This window comes from Dromaius novaehollandiae, chromosome 2 (genome assembly GCF_036370855.1).
Source record: "Dromaius novaehollandiae isolate bDroNov1 chromosome 2, bDroNov1.hap1, whole genome shotgun sequence".
NCBI classification, from domain to species: domain Eukaryota; kingdom Metazoa; phylum Chordata; class Aves; order Casuariiformes; family Dromaiidae; genus Dromaius; species Dromaius novaehollandiae.
In genome coordinates, this window is record NC_088099.1 from 12,710,106 (window position 1) to 12,728,661 (window position 18,556).

The 18,556-nt window shown below is 40.7% G+C and overlaps 1 protein-coding gene across 1 annotated transcript in view; it reads right to left on the reverse strand.

Annotated features, from left to right (window-relative positions):
• ADARB2 (adenosine deaminase RNA specific B2 (inactive)) overlaps positions 1-18,556 on the reverse strand; it is a 326,098-nt gene that overhangs the window by 61,611 nt on the left and 245,931 nt on the right. The window contains exon 4 of the mRNA XM_026103332.2: positions 3,661-3,775. Within this exon, the coding sequence (XP_025959117.2) occupies positions 3,661-3,775 (115 nt within the window). The remainder of the gene's footprint in view (positions 1-3,660; positions 3,776-18,556) is intronic.

Genomic DNA, 18,556 nt, shown 5'->3' on the forward strand with positions numbered 1-18,556 from the left:
AAGAGTCAGTTTCTATTCTATTCTACAACATGATATACATGATATATTCTATTCTATAACACGAGTTTCAGATAATTTCGCAGCTCTGAATATGCATCACATATGCATGAATATATTCTGAGCTGATGGTTCATGTCTGGCAAGATGTCACCTAGGCTGCCTGTCTTGTCCACAGATGAGCCGATGGTCTTAATTTACCTGGTGTGAGCCCACAATATCTTCAGAGATGTCGGTAGAGCTACTGATGATAGTCAGTGGGCAATAAAACTTAGGTCCTCATATTAATAATATTAATAATATGCTACAATAACAAATATACTTTTGTGAGGAAAAGGCTTGCTGTAGATATAAGATTTGAATGTAATGTCTTACTCTTTTAATGTTTTTTCTTAGAGTCGATCAGATAATTTTTGATAGAATAATCTTCTGTAAAAATGTTTTGACAAAATTAGAATGTGCTATAGGACTGGCAAATTTCAAATATATTATAACTGGAGAACTGTTAAATAATTTACTTCAACCTTTCCATCTTGTAGTTTCAAAACTTTTAGTTCAGGATATCTTATATTTGTTTTTGAATTATTATCATGTTTCAGTTATTATATCACATCACATAACATCACATCAGTTAATATCCCATGTGATATTCTTATCTTACGTAAGTGGAATTTATCAGCGCTTATCTTGATGTCTCCTAACCAAATGTTTTGAAAATGTACTTCCACAAAAACACACCAAGATTTTAACTTTTCATCCTAATTCAGAGCAAAATGTATCTAAAGATATTAAACTGTACCTTTTTCCTGACCAGTAATTTATTACTGTGGAACATTCACAATCAGTCAATAACATCATTTTCTGCATTTTTTTCTTTCTCTTACTTTGGAATTTGCCCTGGGTGCTAAAGCATAAGTCAATAACTGTGCCCAGATGTAACTCTCTTTGATTTCCCCGGGAAACTGAAATGGCAGAAAAAATGTCAGAGTTCAGGGAAAGAAAACCAATATAGCACACTTTTGTTTTGTCTGCAGAGATTTTGTATTATCTCAACAGCGGTTATCACAGAATCACATCATGCTTTCTACTAGCTTTGTCTGAAAACTGTACAAGCAGAGAATTCTGTTGCTAGTCAGGATGACATTAAATTGAAAAGAAGGTAAAAACAAATTAATTTTTGTCTGTAGTAGTTGTGTATGGTATCAAATGTGACAAGACATTACCAGATTTGTTTTTATTGATGTCATTAGTAGGTTGTTTGCATAGATTAAGTATTTTTTGCTAAATTCTGTGTTAATAACACAGGAACTCTCTCGTTATTTAAGCATTTGATGTTGGAAGAACCTGTCTGTGCTGTCTTTGAACACTGTGTGTGAAGATCCTTGCTATCTCTGGGAAGGATGGTGGGGAACAGACCACAAATCTACAATTTTAGTACAGAAAATAATGACACAAAAAGGAAAATGATTCTTGCCGTGATTGGTAGATTTTCTCATATTGGAAGGAACTCAAATCTTCCCAGAAAATGTACCAAGATAAGGCTGTTTCTGGCTTTGTATCTTCTCTGAAGCACATTATGTCTATGATTTTCTCTTTTGGGCTCCATAAAACCAGTAAGGTGTTGACAATTTGGATAGCTGACAGATTGGGGGAATTCATGAAAGGGAATTCTGGATCAAAATGGAAGCCTTGGGGGAAATGATTTATGAACATAAAAAAAAAATATACTCTGTCTTAATGCTGACTAAGAAGAAATATGAAATGCAAATGAACAACTTCTCACTGAAGGCATGCGGCTCTCATGAAAAAAGCCAGCAGGAGGGCTCTTTCCCTACAGAAGAGGCACAGACAGCCCCAGCTGTCTAGCAGGGCTAGCAAGGGTCTGGATGTGTTCTTATCTCTACTGTCGCCACATGGGCTTAGTAGACACAATTTTGGAAGTTATGACTCCATGACGGAGTCTTCCCATATGGCATGGGGTTCAGCATGGTCCTCCATATGTCTGCTTCATCGATCATATAGCAATGCGACTGTATTGTCTCTACTATGTTTTTTTAAGCAGATCCAGGCCTGGGCCTAAAGGATGAAGAAGCTATACCTTGGCAGAATTATTAATGGGATGAAATTCTGATATGCAAAATACATGCTGGATGGAGGAAATCTGAAGAGAGAGACTGAGGTGGGTACATTCTCCCCTCAAAATGTGGTTAAAGCAAAAATTCTTGACACTTGTAACTAGGCTTCCTCCAAAAGACACATTTAAACTTTTTCCTTGTTGTCCTCATGCTTGGAAAGAGCTTCTTTAGGTAAATTAATACACAGTTCTTAAATCTGTTGAGTGGTATAGTCAAGAAATCTGACTGTGACAAGGCAATTGGCATGTCAAGTCTAGTGTGCATCTTGCACATCTCGCAGTTACTCTCACTGTTCCTTTTATTCTTATGTCTTTGTACTGAATCCGTTTCCTGTGGTCTTTAGGACTCCTATTATGTTCTGTGTTCACACAACACTGTGTATGTGCAGCATGTAAAAAATGAAAGTCTCATCCATTATTCAAGGTTCTAAAGTAATACAAAAAATAACTAACCAAAGTAGACTAACAAAAATAACAAGTTTATCCAGGGAACAGTTACATTTCAAACAAAGGTGGAAAAGACTTTTATGTCAACTTCTCTACTTGTAATTTCTGGAGCTGATTGCTCTCTTTTTTCACATCAAAAAGGAGGAGGCAAAGACTGCAGGAAATTAAGTTTCCTAGAATTCTTAGCTGTATTTAGGTTCTGTGGTTTGAAAAGACCCAGTAGACAATCCTGTCTCCATTCTGCTGCCTTGCAATATTCACGAATGTCCAGACTGAATCCAGCTAATGTAACTGTTGAAAGGAACTGGTAAGACAATCCTGGATGAATTATACATATCTTTCCCCTCTGAGCTTATCCCCTCATTTCTAAACTCAATCCTCTGCTCCACACATTTGAGTGAGAATGAAGTTTATGGCAGCATCTCCACTGCTGACATTCTCATAAATACTGTGAGGTGCCTGAACTGAGGTATGCAGACAAAATAAAAAAGGCCATTTACGCAACATTTTCATCAACAAGCTAAGATTTCTGCATGGTGTGCATCCTTTAAGTAAGTTTTAACAGGACAGAATATCAAATTTTGTCCCTGATGGTAGGTATTTTCCCATGGTTAGATCAGAGCAGAATTAAAACTGTGCATTCTCTAGGTTTCTTTTGACTGGCAAGGAAATGAGCTGAGATTTGTTTTTACTGTCAGACTAAAACAAGGTGTATTGTGGCCTTGTACAACCATAACTCAGTGTGTTCAGATCTAAAAATAACAATTAATAAATAAAACAACTCTTTATTGATAACTAACCACCCCTTCTGTTAGGAAATACAAAACAGACAAGTCTGCATTTTGTCCTGTAAAGAAAGGAATGGAGGGAGCACATATTTATGAATAAATTTTTTACTTCAGCTGCCAATATTTTCTGTGAGAACTTACTTGATGTGTAAATATTTAATGATTCCTTTTTCTGCATTGTTATCTATTTTTCTGTGTGGGAGTAAAGGGATCCTTCAATATTGTGGACCAGGTAGATAATGTATTACTTAGTCATGAAAAATGCTAGAGGAAAATAAATAGAGGATCTCTTACCTTTGGTCATCACAATTCCAGCAAGAGTTTTGTGGCGTGCATGCATGGAAGTAAAATTGTCTGTCAACTCCTGGAACTTCTGTGTAACCATTTGGTATATGGAGTCGGCAAAATCCTGAAAGACACAGTCAGAAAGAATTCTTTCACTGTCTTTGATTGAGGTACCTGGGCGTTTCTGCAGATTAGTCACCTGCTGTCAGCTTCTGAGTGGTCCCTTTTGGAATTAGACACCACCTACCTAAGCAAAAATAAAAGGAATATTTCTTTGTTGACTAACCATGTCCACCTTAGAAATGCTTGGTGTTAGGTTCTAAGGCTAAAGTCTAGTGCATTAAAGCCAAGATTCATATTGAGTAGGGTTAGCAGTAAAGGGAGAAGATTTCAGTGTTGACTTTTCTTCAGCCTCTCAGTTACTGGTCCAGAACCAATTCAAAGACAATTTGTTGGTTCTTAAAGCATTTGATTATAGCTGGCTGAAGATGTGTACCTGCCTCCCACCAAACCATTTAACAATAGGAGACATGGACTAAGCACCGCCAGATTGAAGGGTTACTCTTTTAAAGATTTTTGTTGTTAATAAATATTAAGGAGTGGAAATTTTCACTAATCTATTGAAGCCTGAGAGCTTAGCTGAGGCCTGGGTTACAGGGAGGGTGTCAAAGAAACACCTATTTCTGCATTCATGGTGAGTTTTTAATGACTCACTGCTACTGAAGGAAAATGATCAGCTCAGGAATAGTGGTTATGTTTAATGTTGTCAGAAGCATACCACAACGTGTGTTATTTCCACCTTGACAACCACCAGGAAGATGGGAACCTCTGCTTGCACCAGGGATGGTGCTTGCCGAAGTACACGGGTGTCTGGTAGTGCTGCATGGACTGGTATGTGAGGTCTCCTCCTGAGCTCGGGTGAGCACAACAGCTACCTTGAAAAGCCAAATTTTCCTGCAGATTGGGCTCTAAAGACTGTGTGGTCTGAATCCTCAGGTCTAGGTGAGCCTAGAGAGTTTAGCTGGCAGTCAGACTGCTAGGAAGTAGGGTACCAAAGCAAGCAGGCTAAACGGTCTAAGAACAAACGCTGAAGACTGCTTGTGGATGAATATGAACTGCAACCAGAACTGGGGCTCCTCAGAACACTGCTTCTTGGATGGTTTCCCTGAAAGAACATTTAGTATCTTTTCATTTACTTAAGCTCTGCACTTGGTTTGCACAGAACCATTCAAGCATACGTTAGAGATAAGTCAGGGGAATGCTGTTTGTGAGCATGAGTTATTCTTAATGTGTTTTGCAAATCTGAGCATACATAATTAAGATCCAAAAGATTTTTTTGTTTGTTTGCACTATCTGATTATTTATGTGACACCAAACTGTACCTATGAATCCTTCTGGGAGCAGTTCCTGAGGGCTAGTGCTTACTTTTGGACCCTGGATGAAGACCTCTTTGGCATCCTGTAATCTGGTTAGCCCCAAACGAATGTGCCCTCATTGGGAAGAGTGGCTGGACTAAGCAATGCTTCCCTTTTCTCTACTGGTGTGGGGCTAAACTCACCTCTGGGGAAGTCCCTGTAAAACAGGCCCTCTTGAATTCACATGATTTCTCTGCATGGGTTCACTGTACACATGGGTGAGGAGCTGGATTTGATATTCACCTTGCCTCACCCTGAAAGAGCCACGGCCACACAGAAGTAAGGAAATGTATTTAGAAAGATCAAATCCTTCCTTTCTTTCTTTTTTTCTCCAGAACTGTTAAAGGGGATGCAAACATAGTATTTTAAATTGGGAAAACACACAGCTGTTTTTCAGATGAAAACAGATTCTATCCCTCAAATATTATCAGTAATACTACTGTCATAGAGAGCCTCTGCAGGCTGTACACCATATGTTTCTACAGTTTGCTACAGGAAGTCTGTTTAATTTTTAAGCATTATTATAGAAAATATAAAAGGCTAATTAAATAAAACATATCAATAATTAGGCAACCCCCTTTTCATAAAACTGTGGAATATTGCAAGTGATTGCAATCTGCTCAAGTATATAGAGGATAAGGTTTTCTTGACATGATCATTTTTCTTTTTTTTGCTAAGTGCAGCTTTCCAAGGTGTTGCTCTGGGAACCACCCATTTGCCCAAAAGAAGGAAGATGGTTTAAAATAATGTGGAATAAAATTCGCTGGCTTGCTGCAAAAGAAGGAAAGAAGCATTTAAACTCATTCTGTGATGTGCATGTGAAGTTCTGCCCCAGAATTAGATGAAAAGTGAGAAAAATTATCAAGAATGGTTTGACAGTTTCTAAATGGAATTTTACTTTGACTGCATTTATACCTCTTCTAATCTAATTGTCCACAACAACCATGTGAGCAAGGTATTGTTCATACAGTGCTTCTGAAGGCTGAATTTTGGGTCAATTCTCATTTGTCAGGCATCAAGGCACCCTTGTGATATAAATGCAATTATAGCCATTTTACAGATGAATGAATGAAGGCACTAAAACGGTGAGGGACTGGTCCAAGGGAACAGCGCAGAGCTGGGCACAGCCAGGTGTTCTGATTTCCTGATGCTCCAGCTAAGCGTTAAACACTGGAACGCTGCCTGTCTTTCATAATATGAAAGTTTGGTTCTAAACTTGTTTTCCCTACTGAAGAATGACTTCTTCCATAAAGAAAAACTAAAGTATATTTGCAGACTTGTATAACTGGGTCCCATATGGTGAACTGAAAATCTGATCAGCTTTATTTAGACTAGAAGGAAAGAAAGGAAGAGTATCTCAACAAAACTATCTGCACCATCATTTAAAAAAAGAATCAAATCATAAATTTCATCTCCCACAGCATTACAGTCCAATCCATGCCTGCCTTTCTAGAGTACCCTCCAAATCTGCATCCCAGGGCATTTTGTGCTCATTAAGAGTTAATTAGCTTAGAGGCACATAGAATTCCTAAAAGAATCATTTTAAAAATGCTAAATAGAACAAATAACTTTTAACTTTGGATTTAGAAATCCCCACAGTCAGAGCTTTCTTTACTTCATTTGGCAGTAGATTCCAAAGCCAGAGAGCAAAGAGACTCACTAAAAGCAAAATAATGACATGACTTCAGATAACATTTAGGGATGATAAGGAATTCAGCATTCACTGATCTCAAGGAGTGACCTGGGACATTAAAGAATAGCAAATCCATTAAATGTGAAGCCTCTAAGGTAAAATAAGTCAGGTGAATATTTTTGTCTGGAATTCATTGCCTAACAGGATGCCAGTGAAATCAATAGAAAACATGGAGTGAAATACATGAATATGTAGCATGCAGGATGCAGGGAAAACAACCAAAACCATAGCATCAGATCTGAGAGGTCATTTAAGGGCTATCATGTTATCTTTGGATATTCCGAAGTACTGTGTAAAGGAGGGAAAAAACAGTCTATTTTTGCAGATGGAGAAAAATAAGGAGTAAAGAGAGGCATGGCTCAGCCCAGTAAGGAGTTTGATACTCTCAGAACTGAAGCATGTAGTGCAGCTTAACTGCAGCGTCCTGAATAATCAAGCCCTGAAAGTTGGCCTTGAGGCAGACCTGGGCATAGGGCTAGTCTCCAGATCTACATCTGTACGGTACGAGAAGTGTAGCATAGCTGCCTTCCCCTCTACTACACGCAGCAACAGCTACTTGACTTGATCCAGTCACACGCACTGAAATCAGTGGCAGCAATTCTACCTCTTTAGAGACATTAGTCTAGCTTTGAATGTTTCAATAAAATCAAAAGTAGTTGCAAATATATTTAATGCATTTCGGGCAGATAGGGTGGAGATTAAGATTTGGTACACCTATCCCTGCTCACTTTATAACCAGAGATTTCATTTCACAAGTTTTTTTGCTTTATGACTAACGAGTAGTCCTAGGCTACTAAGAGATACATATCCAGCTACTGTAGGTGATCATTCCTGATGGTTGATATAAGCCAGAAAAATTCAACTATCAGTGGTCATCATGAGCCTTGTTGAAGCCTTCATAAGGGTCTTTTGGGATACAGCCCAGACCATGTTAAATGCTATCAGAAATAACTTAAAAATTGTGCAGAACAGGAGCCACTTTTCTCAGAGAAAATTTATATTTGGTGATGCCACAGTTCCTAGTGCCAGGTATAAGTGAAAATAAAAGCCTCCATCTGGAGTAAATACAAGAGCCAAATACATCTTGGCAGCTTCTGAACAGCTATCTGGTTAGTAGTAGAAAAAGGGAATATTTCAGAAGATAGGGAGAAGAAAAAGAAAGTAGAAATATTCTTTGTGGAAAAGAAATCCAATGCAACTAATAAAAGTGCATGCAATTGCACTGAACATATAATGGCAGAAAAAAAGCAGACGGGGGCAGGGAGTCAGGAAAGAAAGAAGTGGAAAGATACAGACAGACAGAACTTGGAAAATTTTTAAAAAGGCTCACCAAAAGATACAAGTTTGCATACCTTCAGAGCACTGGGACTAAGGGGGACTCTTGGTTAGGGATAAATCTTAGAAGTTCGGGGTCTGATGCAAACCTCCCTTGAAGTCAGTGGAAGTATTTGTGACTGAGCGGTGCTCCAGGTAAGGCTCCATCAAGAAAGGTGTATTAGATACCTGCTCACCTTTGAGGCCTGGGTGCCAAGGGAAGCTTTGCTGGACCACAGGAAGGATGGTTCACCAGTAACCCCATCCAGTAAATATGGAGCAATTTGAGGCATCTCGTCCCTCCATGAAAGAAATTTTTCTGCCCCTGCACTCGGGCTTGTGATTTGACACTCGGTAGCAATACTGCATCAGGCAGCTTCTGCCGTGGTTGTTGTCCCTCATATCCCATGCTGCGGTGAACAGCCGTGCAGTGAACCGGGCTGAGACACTGACTGGACTGGAAAATACTCAGAAAAAAGGCAGTTCTTCAGCTGGATCAGCTCCCAGGTTGTTGCATGACCTGCACCATGAAAGGCAGCCACACAGCAGAAGAAAGTAGGTGCTGAGGGCAGCAAGCCCTTTACCTGGCAGTGCCAGGGAGAGCTGGGCCCTGCTGGCTTGGGGTGCGTGTGTGGGCACCTTGCTTGCTGGGAGGAAAGAGTACAGCTCTCTGGAAGAGCTGGCCTTCCGAGCGCTGAATTTCCTTCAAATCCCTCGCTTTGGTTTGCCTGCTGTTAAAATCTTAGCTTTCACAGGTCCTCAGTTAGATTTTTCTGTACAAACAATATTTAGCAAAGAGACAGTTTCTTCAAGACCAAAATTTTGCACATTCTCATCAACATACTAAGTGATATGAGTAAGGCAAACAAGACTGCCAGACCCACCCCAAGGTGCAGACTCTGCTCTCACTTACACTCAAACCCCTGATGTCTACTTGTCTAGTGTAGCCTGGCAGAAAAAAAGAGCAAATAATACTAAACCTTTCACTGTGAAGGAAGACTGTGAGATCCCACCGTACTTAATGAGCTGTATTTGGCTGTATATAAGTAGGCTAGAAAAATGAAAAACAGATATCATTCCTATTAAACTGCACTGTGTTGTCTGACCTATTCAACTATCCTTGATTACCATATCAAATTACCAGTGTTATTCACAGAGGAACATCAAACTTTAGATCATACCATTACAGAACAAAAACCTCTAGTCATTTCTAAGCACTAATATTTCAAATGGTATAAATAATTAAATGTGTTCAAGTTTGCAATGACAGTCTTCAGGGTAAAACTGACATTCAACAAGAGTAGTAAGGATATTAAAATCAATAGATTATAAAGGAGAAAGTCTTTAGTAAACATTTTCTATTGAAATCCTGTCTTTGCGTTTATAGGGTTGAAATATCAAAAAGGTTAAATTTGCATATGGATGGGCAGAAATATTCTCCTATACAGATATCAGCAAGGGCTCTGCTTCTCCTGTCTCCCAAGTACTTTATTTTCCAGAAAATTACTGACATTTGGGGGGTAAATGTTGAACACAATGAATGGGGATCGGGTTGAATTAAGTTCACAACTTCCTTCACTGATAAAAGGAGATGCATGCCTAGCTCTTTTTACTAGCCAAGTGGGAAACATGCAACTCTTAAAAAGTGAGAGCTTGTATTTTTTTTCCTGCAGCGAATTCTCACTATCTAAATGGAAGGGGAGGGAAACACAGCACATAGAATATGAATCCTAAAGGGCTGATCCTCATCAGAGTATGTAGCAAATTGCTACACAACACACTTTTTCCTGGGCTTGTAAATAAGTTTGCTATAGCTACTTGGAGATACATCTCTGAACAATTGCACCCTAGAGCCAATGCATTAGTCAGGCCCTTCCCAGGTACTATATCATCTTCAAGACGCAGGCTTGAGAAGAAAAATAGGAAAGGGTCATGGGTTGCCCTCCACCGTTAGTCTTTTGGCATCAATTTGGCCTCTGTCCCCAGGGGCTCCACCAGCACAGTGCAAAGGGCTGAGTGAGGACCTAGCCAAACGGCAGGCAGGATCTGCTGGGGAGGGGCAGTGGGTCCACAGCTAGGTTCATTCCTTGCCCTGCCTCCTGGCTGCCTCTGTGCTTCACCATCAGGACCACTTCTCCATATGTGTAAGGGGACAATTTTTACCCATCTCCCAGGGGGGCTGTGAGGCAAATCTCATTAATGGCTGTGAGACTCTTCAAGCAGGGATGGCCAGAGCCATGCAAGTACTTAGATAGCTGGACTGGAGGCTGCAGTCCACAGCCCCCTCATAACTCAGCCTTCCTTTAGCATGCATAGGCATTTATAGAGTATTACTCAAAAAACAAGGCATTGCCAGGGAATTCATTGTGGTTCTTTCTATGAGATGTGCAGTAATTATTTCTCTCAGATTGTAACTCCTGCAGTATTGATCATTATGTCTGGTTTTGGCTTATACCTCAGAGCCAGCATATATGGGCTTTGTTTTATCTTAGATAGACACAGTTTTATTTTGTCTGGCTATATGCTTGCATTGCAGCTGACCACGTCTCTATATCCTGTGTACCCCTGACTCAGAGAGGTCTGCTCGTTCCTGTTTGTTAGAGGGAGCCATGCATGTGTTGCACAGGCAGCAGCTGGGTACGCATTCCTGCATGGAGCTTTTAATGAAAACTTCAATAACAAAAACACATTTCTGACACTGAATAACTTTGTGGTTTTTGTATTGAGATTGATGGGGAAGATCATCTGCTCCTATTGATTCAGTCAAAAGAATCACTTTTACCAACCCCCCTCAACTATTCATAGTCCTAGTACAAATGTTTTAGCTACATATGCTGCTCAGCTATCATCATAAATTCCGTATTTCTGTAACCATCAAACACCCTGCATTTGCTCTGCATTTGGAAAGGCTCGTCACAGACTCGGTTGACCACAGCTCAATTGGCCGACTTGGCTGGACTGTGCGATGGGCTCCTGGGCTCGTTAGCTGGCTACTTCCCTCTTTCCTCCCTCTTATTCCCCTCAGCCCTGCTGGAGACTGATTACTCTGCTAATTTCACAGGCCCCACGGAACCTTTTTGCCTCCACGTCATTATTTATACCATTAGTGATGATTTGCTAAATTTTAACACTGCTGGTTGCTGTTTGAGGCATAATTTTGAGACAGTCCCTGTGTGGCAGACAAAAGAATGACAAAATGCTCTGAACGATCCTGGTGTGGCAGTCAGGGTAGAAAATCCGTCTTCTCTTCATTTGTTTTTTGGGTTTCTCAGTCCTGCAGCTCCCTGGGGCTGGGAGGGTACAACATGCATGGGGAAATTAAGACGGGACAAAGATGGACTGGGAGGGATAATTAAAATCTTTCTTTGGTGGACCTCAGCACCTTTGTGCCTGGGAGTTTTCCCACTGACTTCTTTGGGTTTTAGATGTTCTAACGAATCTGAGGTCTGCTAAAAAAGGTTTATCAGATTTATATAAATAGCTCATATATCCAGCCTATGCTCTAGCAATGTTTAGAGACTGCCATGGACTTCACACTTGCGATGTTTCTTGAACACTTAAATGCAAGCAAAATGTTCTTCACTGCATCTCAGGCGTGATTCTCTACACATGAGAACACAAAAGACTCCCAGTAAACTTCATTTTAAATCTCTTTAGTGAGATTTTTGGTCTAGACTGGCAAAGAGGCACTGCACAAACATTTGCAGACTTTTTTTCTTAATTTTTTAAAAATTTCGTGAGAAAAAGATGCCTATTTCTGATGGGTCACAAATGTCAGATTTGAAATGAGGAAAAAAAATCCCACTTTTGGGGGGCATTTGGAGAGGAATGGAGACATCTGGAAACTGCTAACTATACTGTGAGTTCTGCTATAATCGATACAACTATGTGATTCTATAAATGAGATTAACCAATGTTAAATATCTAAAAAGATACTTGCAGCAAGATTAGGAAGTACAAAGATCAAATAGGAATTTATTCTAAGAGCTCAATGAAAAAATTGGTCTGTTTTCTCAGCATATCCCTTGACTACAGGAAATCAATCAAATTTAATATAATGTATCTTTTTATGTGTTTCAGAAACCCCTGGAGTGCCTGAAAGAAAATAGAACACATAAAATAAGCATACTATAGAAAAAGGAAATACTGTCAAATCCAAACGCCCCAGCTCCTCCAAAAAGTACGTTTTTTTCTATTTAGTAGTAAAACATTTTGTATGTAGGTTTAATTAGAATCTTTAAATTCACATTAGTGTGTTAATGTTAGGATGCTAACAGATGAGCCCCTCTATTTGAGGTTGATTCATTACTGTTTGCATTCATCTTGCTCTAAAAAGATGCTAACAATAAGCACTGTTCCAATGAATTTGGAGGAAACAAGCTTTTCCACTGGCAAGCACAGTTGTTCCCTAAAGGAGACCATGTTCAGTTGCCGAGTTTCTGCTACTTCCGAGCACAGTTTTGCATTTATTGCTTCAGTAATGAAGAATGTCCATACCAATTTTGCAGAATCACTCTTGAAGTCAATACTGCACCTGCTAACAAATGCCAGAAAGGAGGGGGTGTTTGTTTGCTTTTCTTCTTTTCTTTTACTGATCCTTAACCGAAAAGCCTTTTTCCTACAGAGACTCATATGAGGTTGGCTGCAAGTGCTGAATAATTCAAAACAATAAAGTAGTGTTCACTTTGCAGCATTGTGCCTGCTTTAGGACAAGCCTCAGGTGTCAAGCTGTTGTACACTACAGATATTAAATTAGCATGAATGGGTTTTCTTTAACTAGATAAAAGCTCTATGAAGCGACTGGTGCTTGGGAATGGCTAACTCTGTACAAAGGCTTTTATGCTCTCTATAAAAGAATTAGATTTTAGATTCATATTATGAGCCGTATCTCTTTAATAAAATCAATGCTTTTCCAAAATATGTCCTTTCATTTTCCTGTTTTACATTTCTTAGAAGCATTAAAATGAATATCCTCTGGAAACTAACCCTTGCCACATACAATACTCTCGGCTGTTTGAGGTCCACTCTCCTACCGAAGTCTAACTCGTTAGCAGCTCTTAGGTAAGTGTTGAAAGCAAGGAGAGAACAGTGCTTGCTCAACTCCCTTGAGCACCACTCTGAAAATCTACGCCTGTGTGTTTATGGTTCTCATTAAGGAGCTGCGCTATTAAGAGCCTTCCCCATCACACATATGCTTTGTTAGATAAAGCAGGGTGCAGGCAGTGTCCAAAACAAATTTAATCTATTCTGAACTGCTGATCCCAGCAAGGCACTGCACGATTCAACTTTCTGAATCACTGCAGAGCGAGGCAGATAATACACTGCGTGGCAATTACGATGCAGACGCTGGAATTTTTCCTTTCCTGTTTTTAAAGATCTTGGCGTCATTTGCTGTAATGATTCTAGAAATCCGGCTGTAACCTTGCTAATGACCTTGGTTGGGAGGGGTAGTAAAGCAATCTGCATTTTGGGTTACCTCAGCCATTCTCTGTGCTTCTTCTTAAATGTGTGCTTAGCAAAGACGGGTCTCTGTCATCATCTATGGGAAATCTGTGCCAGTACGAGCAGAACCATAATTTCTGCTGAACTCCTGTTGTGTCCATTTGGGATTGGAGTGTGTGCATGGCACCAACAGCTGAAACCAGCCCCTTACTGCTTTGATGTCCTTCATCGGACAAACATAACATAATTAACACAAGCCTGCTGAAATTAATAGAGAGATTTACTGTTTTACATCTGCTGAGAACCTGCCTCTGAGGCTGCAAGTCAGCATTACTGTGAGCCCAGACTCTAAAAATCAAATATCACTTTCTCATCATCCTCACCTCCATGTCCAGTCAAAGAATTCCCAAATAATTATCCACAGGGAAGAAGGACAAATCTGGAATCTGGGAATGGCCTTTTTAAACCCTGCGATAACATTTTCAGGCAAAAACTGTTGCATCGGTAGGCTTTTTTTTTTTTTAAGCATGAGCCCTGGGGAATGACTGAGCACAAGGGCAGGAGACTTTGGAGCGGCATAGAGTGGGTTATCCTCCTCAGGATGACCTTTTCTTGTGACTGCACACGTGAGAGTGGGGGAGAGAATCTGGCCAAACATGAGTGCAATGTTATGGGTTTCACCAATAGCTGAGATTTCTTACTGCAAATAAAATCTTCAAGAAAACTTACTCATCATAGGAGAGTTGTTTTAAGTGAATTATTCATTGTGTTCTGTAAAAGAAAAACTTCTTGGGAAGAACAAAGAATAAATGGATAAACCAAGTAATTCAATATGAATAACAAATCATTTCTATTCATATAGCACAATTTACCCAAAACTTTCAAAGCAGTTTACCTACAAATAGACCAAAACCTATAAAATCCATGTCAGATAGGTAAACATATTTACTCCCCTATGACTGATTATTACATCGAGAGACAAACAGTTTTAATATTTTGCTCAAATAAGTGTCAAAGACAGGAAATAAAGTGTGGAATTCTTCCCTTATACCAAAAATGGCATAATACAAATATGAATAAATTTATTTTATCATCATACCATACCTCTGGAATGAGACCTCTAAGGCTCTCCAAGGTGGCTAGCATTACATATCCAAGCTCCCGTGTACAGCCACGGGGTAACGCAGGAATCTCCCCAAATTCAAACAGCAATTCCAGAGAGAAAAGTGAAGTAACCAGCCATCTCACTGCTTCACCCTCAGCTCTCAGAATATATAAAACTGTCATCGGTGTGTGTTTTTAAGGTAATTGCTGGATGTTAGCTCACTTGCTAAAATGCACATAACCTAAAGGGCACTCCAATAAATTACAGCCAGTAAGTTGCTCTACCCTGTTTGGCTCACAAGGCTCCTCAGCAAAGGACTGCTGCTGGCACACAGCTTTCTGCTACCCCTTTGGACTACCAAACTGTCCTGCCAAAAGCTGGGGGGTTGTAGCACACGTCCTACGCAAAATTCTTGGATTCAGGAGCTGTATAATATGGAAATCAAGGTAAAACATGCCACTCAGATCCCCTGAAAATGCTAATAACAAAAAGGCAGAAGAATTTCAAGGGTATCTTCTGTTGCACCTGTGTCTTCTGGTATCTCTTCATCCCCTTCCCCTCTTATGAATATATTTTTTAACCATTTCTGCCTTTTGGAGGAAAAAAAAACCCTCTACTTTGTTGAGTGAATATGTGCTTAGTCTCACAGAAACATTGTCTAGGTGGGTCTGGAATCCCAGACAAACTATTGCACAAATCGAAGTCTGTCCAGTTTCTGATAACACCAAAACTAATTTATTTTTTGTTTATACTGTGCTACCTTTGACAAAGCTTCCTCTGGAGATTTGTATCTCCATCCTTGCTGCCTTCCAACTGTTTGTCAATTTTTTGTTTTGCAACTGACAAAAGAAAAAAAAAATCTGACATCAACCTTGGAAGAGGTACTGTGTGCAGATTTTTTTTTTTTAGATGTGATAAAATCTTGCCTAAAACCATGTCCAACCTTTTCAGTAGAAAGTCCAGATGGCTTTGCAGCCTGTACAACAGACTTTATTCACTGATGCTTCTCTAAGTGTCAGCAGGGTGTTGTCTTCCAGAACTAGTAAATGCACAGTGAAAGGCAGCTCGGAGGGGAGAAATGAACACAAACAAACAAAAACCCCCTCTTCAATCCCCCTGCCTTCCCACCCCCCATCAAATTAATCTGAGGATTTCTACATGCTTCTGACTGAAAATTCCCCCCGGGTGGAGAAAGGCTTTGCAAACAACTGCGGAGGTGTAACGGATAGGGTAGAAGTTCAGGCTGCTCTGGGGAAACAGTGATTTACTCAGTCCCTGCAAACTATAGGTTGCCCTTGTCTGCATTACAGATATTTCAGCTGCTGGATCAGGACCATTCCCACGTCTGGGAAACTTGCTTAAAACTGCAGCAACTTCTAGTGCTATTTTCATTGTGATTAAATCAGCAGAAAAGATCATCGATCCCGCGAGTCCGATGGGCAGGCAGGGCAGGCAGGTGGATCAAGACTCAGGAGTCTGAGCTGAATTTCTGTCTCTGTTTCTGGATCCTCTGGCAGCCTGATGCCAAGCGCTCCGTCAGTCCACGCCTCATTTTCCAGTTTGTGAAACGGGAACAATTCTGGTGAAGCCAGATGTGCAAGTCCTTTATTAGATAAGGGGCTTATAAAGCAATTCACGCTGTCATGTGCACCTCTCTCATCTGCACATACCCATGGCCAGCTTTAAACGGGCAATATAGGTACCTGCAGAAGTCAGCAGACCACTGGGAGGAGGACCAGAAAAACAGCCCCACCACAGCCAGCCTGGCCCCGCTACCGGGCTGCCCGCACATTGCTCCACCCTGGCCGAGGCGAGAGCTGAGCGCGCCGATCCTGCACCTGACAACGTGAGCATGAAGGCTGACTGCCTAAAAACCTGCCCACTCGTGGTATCACTTGTACGTCTTCCAAGAGAGTTTGAAAAGGTATGAAGTTCATGCAAGTATTGCCATTTTAACCACCACCTGTGCGACACTAGGCAAAACAGAGCTGATTGCCACAGCCGTTAATACAGCAGCGACCTTGTTAGTGTTCCTGATTCTGTGATAATTGTGCAGCTTCGCGGTTGGTAGCGCTGTTGTTCCATGTCTGCACAGGGTTTATCCCAACGGGGGCCTGCTCCATGCCCAGAGATCCCAGGCAAGACTGCAAGGCAAATAATAAGTGATGACAGCAGCGGGGAAATTTCTCAGAAGAGAGGAGAGGGGAAAAAACTAAACCTGGTGCACACAAGGCTCCGGAAAAAGTCCCTTCCAGATTGTCTTCCGTTTTGTTTCCCGTAGACACACTACTCCTTAGTTTTGTGCTGGCAGCTGTGGTCTAGCCTTTGTCAGGTAATTAATCTGGGTAATTCATTTTCACAGGTGAGTAGCAGGTTGGCAAAGTCTCCTCTAGCAGAGGTTTGGGGGGTTTTCCTTTTGTTTTCAGAGCGGCACGGGTAAATAGCATATGAAAGGGTGTGTGTGTGTGTGAGGACGTGTGTGCACGCTGCGTACTCGCTGATGCCCTTGTTGGCAATTTGTTCTTTCCTCATTTCAGCAGAATTATAGCAGTAGTTATGCTCTGCAAATAGATGCTGCTCTTCAGAGGGTAAGTAGAGGGAAACTTCAGACAGGAATCTAAAAACATCAGACTTACTCTCACTGATTACAACTGACAAAACATTAAAACTACCGAGTTCCCTTGCCAAGGCTCAGCACTGCTATTCCGACTCACACAACAAGTTTTGTGTCTATTTAGAAATGAAATTGATTAAAAAAAAAAAAAAAAAGAGAGAGAGAAGGGGAGAGAGGAAGAAAAGCCACCATATTCCTTGGCAGGGAAATGGTGGTGATCTACTTCATTTTAACATTGTTAGTTCTAAAGTAATGCAATAATAATAATAATACTTTGCCCATACAGTGGTGACAGCTAAAATGAGCACATTTTCGTTTCTGCGATGCGGACAGCATTCTGCAAGGTCACAGAGCTGGGAAACATGATTCTGTGGTGCTTGTGTCAAAGCACCAAAATAGCCTTTCACAGAAACTCTACTCCTTCAAGCTGTCTTTGAGGTCCACTGAGCCACTTTCCTCTCTTTGATGGTTTTGCACCACTTCCCGCTTGTGCTTCAAGACATCTATCTAGACAAACGGCTGGATAACACCTGGCTGGATAGCGCTGTTGTAACTCAGGGGTCTCTGTCCTCCACAGCCAACACAACCTTCAACTGGCCGCCTTTGATTTCTTCTGCTTTACATGATCTTACGACCTAATCTGCATGCTAACCTGTATTATCTGTGTTCTGGGGTATCCTACCCCTCCATTGCCATGGGTAAGCAAGCGACTGTTGCGTTAAGATTGTGCCATGAAAGGAAGCAATATTATGATATACTTTTTTTTTCCTTGAATGATAATAATAACAGGCACTTTGAGCAAAAAGGCTTGGAGTGCTAGAACAGGTCTATGGCAATGATAACGTGCCTTAGGCCCTAGGGGCAGGGTGCCTTTATGGAAAGTGCGACGTTCCCCAGGCCGTCAGCTATGCCAGGAGGGACTGCATTAGGAGAGGTGGATTTAGGAAACTGAGTGCTCTCCACCTTTTCTTTAGTGTTTTGAGTTGTTGCTTCTAGGTGGGCATTTCTGTAGACTAACCTTTACATGTATCATGAAAGGCCCCTGAATAATGGATATATTCCGGCCATCTCTTCTCATAAGAGACTGGCCCTCAATGGTAGGTTAAAATAACTTGTCTTTTTCTCCTCAATTTTGATGCTGTAGTAGTAGTGAGTAGGTACCAGTAGCAGGTGATCAGAATAAAGCGATTTCTTTGCACTAGAAAATGGAATAAATCCCCTCTCATAAATCCCATTTAACTCTACAGTCATTACATTGCCATGCTTTTGTAGTGAAAAGTTCAGATCCTATTGAAAGTCCTAGATACTAATTTTCACTGCCA